Consider the following 8,889-nt stretch of genomic DNA (forward strand, 5'->3'; position numbering starts at 1 on the left):
AGCCATAAAAAAGCAACTGTGGCACTCCATTTACCACAAACAGATGCGCTTGCACCGCATATTTTACATCATATTTTTAATACCACAATGAAATCTAGAGGGACAAGCCGGAAAGGACGATGAGGCTGTCGGTAAGCCAGTTCGACAGACAATCAGTGGCATAGCTCACAATTTTATAAAGTTTTGTGAAGTCTCTGAACATGAAGTAGTTTTGAGGATTCTTTTTCTGCCATTATTGAGAAAATCCAATGTTGACGTACAATTCATACAGACAAAAATCCCTTAAAAAGAGCCCATATTTTTTATCCAAACAAGTTATACAAGAAATGGAGGACAATAAAACATACATATTCCTACCTAGCATTCATGATAAATATGCAAACAGACCGAACTGCATGGAATACATTTGATTACCTAGATTGTTTTCAATTTTGAAATAGGTTTAGACACCTCGAAAAGTAGAAAAAATAGACCAGAAGTCGAATCTGACACGCCATTAAAAATATATTACGTAAATAAAAACAAGGGTGTCATTTCCAAAACGTCCTCATCCCAAGTAAGATACCATAACATCTCAAAACAGCATGACGAAGATTGTTTCCATTTGCTTCTGATTTAAAACTTGCCCTGGAGATCTGGAGAGGAACTGATGTTTCAGAACTCATTTCAAAAACGATTTGATGTTGTTTAAAGATCACATTCTAAACAAAAAGAGTAAAGAACCATACAGTTATCAGGTTGAACACACCCTTGAAAATTTTGACCCAGATGAAGCTGGACCGAAAATGAAAAGCAACAAGCAGACGGTGCTGATACTGAAACATCATTTTTTTCAAACCGGAAGTCACTTTTGTCGCAAAGCATTCTGGTCTTCTGGAATAAGGCGAATGCCTCGATGCTTACAATCTTGAAGCCAGTGCTGTTGATCCTCAAGCACAATAAAAAAAAACACCATCAGCATCAACATTTTCATCTTCTAATTTGTTATGCGATGAGGATTTTCTGGCCAATGTTAGACATCAAAGAAACCTATTTCACTACCTGGGAAACAAACAAAAATCTTCAGCCAGATATCACGAAGCCGTTTTATTTTTTTTATTCTGACATGAAAGGGAATACTGCGGAAAAACCTGTACAATGTCAGAGTTATCAACCGAACACAATAAGATGAACAATACGTGGCAAACATTTACACATATATATATACTAGCATTTTTTCTCTACTAGTAGACGCTGTCCACTTATTCTGAACAAACCAGCTTGCAGCTCTCTAAAATGAGCAGCATACTATTAAATTAGATACTTTCTATATTATCATTATTCGCTGGATTCTGTGGAATTATTTCTTCAAGCGTATTCTACGTAATAGTAAGATGATATGAATGGATAACTTTATGATTAAGAATGGGCGGAGCGAGCATAGCGATTTAATTCACGTCTTCTAACTGACATAGAATACAAGTTCATTGGCTGGCACATTGTCAACGCAAAACCTGACGCAGGGAGTGTGTATCGCAGTAGGCGGACCTTTAAACACCCGCGAAATTGAAATTCTTAATGATTAAGCTTATTTCATAATGATTGCTTATCTGCAATTTTATTGCCTGTAAATGCAGGTTGTTGTCTAAACTAAATTACACATGTATATCCTTTTATTGTTTCGCAACTGAAGTGATGTTTATTACAATTTAATTAAAATTTAAATATTTTATCATCCTGTTTCAGACCCTTTTCTTTTTATGTTACTCACATTCGTTTGTACAACTTTTTTAACACATCGTGTTACATCGACAACTTAGGTTTTTCTCAAAATAGGTCTAACCCACGTCATGGACGCGCGTTTGAATATATCGAATACGAAATAGGAGAAGTCCCCCTCCTTGGGATATAAGTAGAGCATGCATATTGACATTTACCTTGGAAAAATATCATAGCATGCCAATAATATATAACAGTCACTAAGGTTGCATTGGTTGGTATAACTAGGCTTTCATCTCTAGTTATTGCTCTCCTCTTTTTTCTTATTCGAGGAAAGTAATCATCGTAAACTTGTAAACAGAACTGAGTGTTATTTTTGCGTTGACGACGAATAAACACTTAGCATTTGAGACATTAACATTGTTTGAATTGTATTTTAAAACACATACCTTTTCCTTTGATGGTTCGTTTAGAATGACATTATCTTATATATTTAGAATCAATATGTGAACAGCAGTTTGTTTGACGTAGTAAAACATAATTAGAGCCCAGATGACACTAAACAATAGATTCTTAAAGATGCACTCTTTACTTCCAAATAGGATTTACCACAATTTATATCATTGTTTTAATATACCAAAACGGATGAATATATTATGTCGAAAACAATGGTTCTTATGAAGGATACCGAGTAAAATTTCAACGAAAGGTGCAGAATACACGGTGTTTCTACCTTATGGGACGATAGCAGAGCACAGTAAATATTTTAGCACTCACCAGTCATTATATATTTTTGCGTTTTTAGCTATTAAATACACAATTACAATCTTGTTACAAGTATTTAGTATTTTCCATAAATGCATCATTTAGTAAGTAGTCAAAGGTTTATCACTCAACATTTATGTTTGTTATACATGTGTTTGTATAAACTTTGAATATGTGTGTCACTAGAATGTACAAAAGACACAAACGGACAACACATGCATACACAATAACTATTCTGAGTACCGCCCTCAGTGTGTGTATACCACGTGATAAATTGCGTCATAAATGCTACTTCGGAAGGCCATATTTTGCTTCTAATGAAGACTTTAAACAAAGATTACTTCACTATTTCTTCACCATTTTTAATGAAACAAAGCGCAGTCTACGCTGTTTACGGAGCCCCACCTTCGGTCTTTGACCAGAGTTTGATTGAGGGTTTAGTTTCTTTAAACACTTCGACAAACCTTTTTTACAATACGGCCGTCTGACGGAGCACTGTCAAAACATTATTTTGGAAACAAGTTTGTTGAAACTAATCACCTTATCAAACTCCGGTAATAAAACGAAGATGGGGCTCTTTAAGCGTCATAGCCTTTTGTTTTATTTAAAATGTAGTAGTAAAGGAAAAGTTATCTTTGATTTAAGTCTTTATTTTAAGCCTTCCGACGTAGCATATATGACGTAATTTATCACGTGGTATACATACACTGGCCCTGGAACTGCCAGTGAAACATCTGTCCGCTTGGGGGTTTAAGGCAGTTAATGTGTACACAGCCTTACATGTGTCCGAACACCGAACATTTAAAATAATTACATAGTTAAAATATAAACCTCATCGGAGCCATTTGTAAGCAACAATTGCTGCATCGGTGTTTATTGGTCTCTAAATCAGTGTGTGTATACCACGCGAAAAATTGCGTCATAAATCACAATTTATCACGTGGTATACACAGACTGTAAATGAGCATGTTTGGCATTGTGTATCTTACTGTCTATTTTTGAGACCGGTGTGTACACATTGCATGTTTGGAGCTTTGTTTGGCACGGCATGCGAATAAATAGTCATACACCAGTGTGTGCGTTCCTTAATTTTGCAGAGAAATGTTTATGATGGGAAGGATTTATACGGGATCAAAGGCGCCACCAGTGAGATAAGCAGCGAATATTGAACCTAAGTCGAAAGTTTGATGGGTTCAAAGAATGCAGATTAAATAACTATAAAAACCTGTCTACCACCAAAAGGGCTGTACTTTATTTTGACGAACTTATAATTTAAGTATTTGGCACATTTCTGAATTGGAAGGGATATTGGTTGGATAAAAACTTACTTAGTGCATACAAAATACATAAAAAGGTTGAAGGGAGTTTTTTTTTCGCCCATAAATACTGTTTATGTGTAATTTGGTAAGGTAATACCCCGTTGTAGTAAAAACAAAAAAAAAACTAAAAAAATTGTTCTTTATACAGTTTTACTGCCAATATCACTTATCTTATTGCTATGACAACATCTTTTATTTTGTCATCCACACTTAGAATATCTGTTCTAGACATTTTAAGTAACAGAGTTAGTAGGTGACCCGAAATGGGACATACGGGGAAAAGGAAGCCGTATATGGTTTCCTGCGCCCCCTTTTATCCCATATCGTGTCACATACTACTAACCCAGTAACGTATATATCACGTCGACAACCCGTTTATATTGATAAATTAACGGGAATGATATATTTATTAATCGGAATTTGAATAAAGACGGCATTTTGGTAAGGTAAATTTTAATGACCCAAAATGGAAAATATGGGGTCACCGCGTGACCAGTAGTGGACCTATTGCGTTGCTTCATTCATGTTGGCCTCATAATATATCGATTGGAATTTAGAGGAATTAAACATATGTTTGTCAAAAACTATGTACAAATGTATGTTCGTTTGTCTGTCCATAACATAAGGCAAAAGTTTCATTGCGATTAAACTATGGCTTTATATTATTTCCCTTTATGAACAATGAACCGTTTAGGTTTGCAAAAGGTATGTTGGATGGTTTCTCGATCGGTCGTCGATCTGTCTTATGACACTTGGTCTGCATAAAAACATGTACACCGCTTGACCTAAGACCATGAAACATCAGTGATACGTTGTCATTGTCCGATGGAAGACCACTATTGTTTTAGCTAAACGGTCAAGCTAACGGTCAACATAAAACTTTGTCCTCACAATAACTTAAGAACTGGTTGACAAAGGGTTATGCAAATTAAGTGGTACGTTGCTCTAACCAGTAGATGACCCTGATTTGATATTTGGATCAGTAGGTCAAAGTTCAAGGTCAAAATGTTTGTTTTCTTTTTCCTGAACAAATGTACATCCATTAATAATCAATGCATTTCTTCTGAAAAGGTTTTGCTGCTGATTATTGATATGCTAAAAACATGACCAAAACTAAATAACGCATTTTGTATTATTGCTGTTCTTTTCAGCTGAAATCGGCCGTGAAATGTCATGTTTAGCAATTCGTCCTGGCTAAGAAACTTTGTTATATTAGTTTCGGTAACATGTTTACAATTTACCATTTCTTTTTTCTGCGCACGAAATCCTTCCAAATAAGACCAAAACATATCAACTTACCACAGGGTACAGCGACTTACAGTCTTTTGACAAGCAATATACAATGATAAATGCACTATATAATTCACTTCATCTACAAATGTATACACTATCACCAACTTAACACACCTTTTGGGGGCCATATTGTTAATGTTCATAAAATTATTTCCGAAAAATTTGTCAAAGAATTCTTATCTCAGTTGGGTCATATCAGGGAAATATTAGGTCAATTGATTATCGTTCGTAAAAGCTTATTAACAATAGATGTCATATTTTCTTCCAAATCTTTATGAAACTTGGTCAAACATTTTTGCCATTGAAATCTAGGTAAAGTTTGATTGTAGATCATGACTTTCAAAAAGTATGTCAATAGAGAAAGCATTAGAAAACATTATTTACACTGTTGAGGCCTTAGTTAAGGAATGTTGTCTTTGAAATCTGAGTTTAATTTATGGATCCTGTCTGGTTGGAAAAATGGTGTTTAGGACAAAATGTTATGTTCAAAAACATTGATTCCTTAATAGGCAGATTTCTTTGCGAATCATTATGAAACTGGTCGTTGAAATTCTGTAAAGTTAAATTTTGATGTCTGCAAAAATATTGTTGATTCATTCTTGGTCATATTTCCAGTGCCTTCCCTTACTCAAATTTAGGGTTGTGATTTTTTTGGTCTGTTGTCATCATTGAAAATGATGTATGGTTATATTAACAAAGAAGAATACTTTGCATGCACGGTGATTTTAACTTGTCTGTCGAAGAAAACGGAAGAGACGCTTTGATATCCTTATCGTCGTAGTGAAAACGCATCCGTGCAAGTTATGCACTTAGAAGTTTGTTCAGATGTTGCAAGAGACAATATACCCATGTTAGTCCCGTTATATCGTGACAGAATTTCATCAAATTGTACAGTTTGGCTGAAAATCATGAAACTTTGCCTGATGATACATATGTGCGTTCAGGTTAAAAAAAACACCTCAGGGCCAACTTCAACTTCGTCCAAGATGGCTGCCAAAATCCAAGATGGCCGCCATTACCCTTAATATCATAAAAACAAATTGTCACTGTAAAGAAATTGTGACATGAACGCAGTAAATACATTATTTAAGTAGCATTTACTTTTTGTTAACATTAAGCAAAACAACCTAATAAATTTCAAATATTTTTGTGTGACATGGCCCATTAAACTGATGAGTTATGCCTCTTTTTATACTGGAAAATCACCAACGGACGAGTGATGGCAAGTTCTTTTAGCACTCCTGTTTGTCATTCCGGGTGTCATTTCCGTTGCGTTCTACTTAACGTAATGTCCGTAAATGTGTTTCCAATATGTATCGTTAACTTAACTGTTATACAAGTAATAGGTATACTTAAACATCGGTATTTTCACAGAGAACAATGATTTCCTGGCACGAAATTGCCAAAGCCGCTTGTCTGACTCTGATTGTACCATCGCATTTAGTAAAAGTCTTCCAATTTGCAAAGAAGCTTTTTGATTGGTTGGATGGTGTGAACTAGAAATAATGAACAATTTTAACCATACGCAACGGATACTGTCCTGGTAATAATACCATTACCGCATTATTTCTTTATAAATGGGAGTTGTCTATGAGTTGTTTTGCCATTGTGGTGACGTACCCAATATTACATAAGGCAGATAGCAACGTCTTCCGATGACCAGTATTGACAACACGACCAGACAACACCAGATAACAAACCTCTTGTGTTAATAACACCAAACGTTATTGGTTATTTGATATGGTACTGCTTGGTTTAAAAGAGTGTTAATTTACCGTATCAAATTGAGTTTTATAACCGAGTTTAATACATGTAAAATATTGCTTAAAGTGATTTTGGAAGTAAATAAATCAAAAAGAAGAAAAAAGTTTCTTGAATTGCACGATAATGCCTGACTGTGACATGCATGGGTTTATAGAATGTTACGTTACGTATTGGATATGGCGGACGGTCCCAATCATTCTGCTGGTTGTGGGAACATGCGGAAACATCCTTAACATCACAATCCTGCTGCGTCGCCGTCTCCGGAAGTATTCAACCAGTGTCTACCTTATGTGCTTGGCAGTCGCCGACCTAACGTTCCTTTGGACGTCCGCCTTCCCGGCGACGTACTATAAACTTACGGGTGTAATTTTAAGTCACCGCTTAGCGCTGCTGTGTAAGACTCAAGCTTGGATTAACCATGCTTCGGTTGGGGTATCCATGTGGCTTCTAGTGATCATGACGATTGAGAGGCTAATCATGTCGCGTTCTCTCGTAATTGCCCGGACAAAGATTACTCCAAGAAACGCTATAAAAGTCTCATCTGTGCTCATTTTCATTTGTTCGGCGTTTCCATTTTACCAGATCTTTCACTATGAGATAAGACTGGTAGAACTTCCATTGGCTGACAATAGCAGAGTTGAGGTTCAACGGTGTACAACGGTATCGGACAGTTTCGTATATTTTCAGATCTACATATGGCCATTTATTGTTCTTTTTGGACTCAACATCATCCCTATAGTTGTTATAATCATTGGCAACATCGGAATTCTTATTAGTTTTATAAAACAAAAAAAGCAACTCATGAAAGTTAATACGGTGACAAGCGTGGATTCTGCCGTTAGCACAGTTAAACTGCGTAGAAACAGGAAACCCCTCGCGAAAATGCTCATCTTTGTCAGCTCTTTTTGTGTTGTAACCACGTTGCCGCTGATGTTATATAACTGTTTCTGGTATACCATCGACATCTCGACTCCAAGAGCGCTAGAAAGACGTTTCCTTGTGGACACAGTTCTCATTCAACTTGTCTACTGTAATTATACATTCAACTTCTTCTTATATTTTGTGAGTGGGACTTTATTCAAGCGGGAATGGAACGATTTTGTGGGTGAAATCCTCAGCAAGATATTCCCAAGGAAGCGGAGCCATGGAACATCTGGAACAGCCGTCGCAATAGCAACGCTGGTTTCGGAAGCTCGTTCAGATTTTCACAACCAAACCTCTTGAATTGTGAAAAAGTAACTTTGAAATATGAATGAGAGTATTATATTGATAAGCTCTTTAATTTAATTGTTGACAGTGTAAATGCGGCCAAATTGAAACTCCAGAATGTTGTATTATATGACAATGATTTTCACGCCATGCCGATTTAAAAATCCCTCGAAATTAGAGTCATATTGTACGTTTAAACAAACCTTCGTGTTAGAAAATTATATAGACAATGTTTCTGTCTTAAAATATAGAGTCGTTTTAACAAAATTTAGAGTATCTGCTCATACACTAGCAATAGAGACTAGGAGGTATGATGATACACCAAAAAAAGAAAGACTTTGTTAAGTTTGTTTAATGACAGCTTTAAAAACAGAATTTCACTTTTTGCTTGTATGCCCTGTATACAGGGCCTACGAAAAAAAAACTATTTTTAAATCTTACTTTTTTTTAAAACAGCCTACATTAAATAAGTTTGAAACACTAATGTCCTCCAAATAAAAAAAATGTCAAATGAATATTGCGAAATGCATATTTTTACAACGAAATTAAGAAATGAATTTTTACCAACAACTTAATATAAATAGTCGAAACCTGTTGGCTCGAATCCCGAAACAAGCGAATGTAACTCCAGCCTCGAAAAATTTTCACCTTCAGTATTCAGAAATCGGTCCTTTACATACAGTTCGAGCCAACGAGGAATTCGAGCCAAGCGAGTTCGAGCCAACGGGGTTCGACTGTAAAGTTAAGTATTGAAACTGAAAGTATACCTTCTTCTGACTTTTTGTACTGTTATATTGGAATAATAAACATGTATGTAATAACATCTCATGGACAATAAACG

At 35.7% G+C, this 8,889-nt stretch overlaps 1 protein-coding gene across 1 annotated transcript; it reads left to right on the forward strand.

Annotated features, from left to right (window-relative positions):
• The first annotated feature begins 6,962 nt into the window (after positions 1 to 6,962).
• On the forward strand, positions 6,963 to 8,063 carry LOC128216039 (galanin receptor type 2-like). Its single transcript, XM_052922632.1, has one exon. The coding sequence runs from the start codon at positions 6,963 to 6,965 to the stop codon at positions 8,061 to 8,063; it is 1,101 nt and encodes a 366-aa protein (XP_052778592.1).
• Positions 8,064 to 8,889: the final 826 nt, after the last annotated feature.

Source organism: Mya arenaria, chromosome 14 (genome assembly GCF_026914265.1).
Source record: "Mya arenaria isolate MELC-2E11 chromosome 14, ASM2691426v1".
NCBI lineage: Eukaryota > Metazoa > Mollusca > Bivalvia > Myida > Myidae > Mya > Mya arenaria.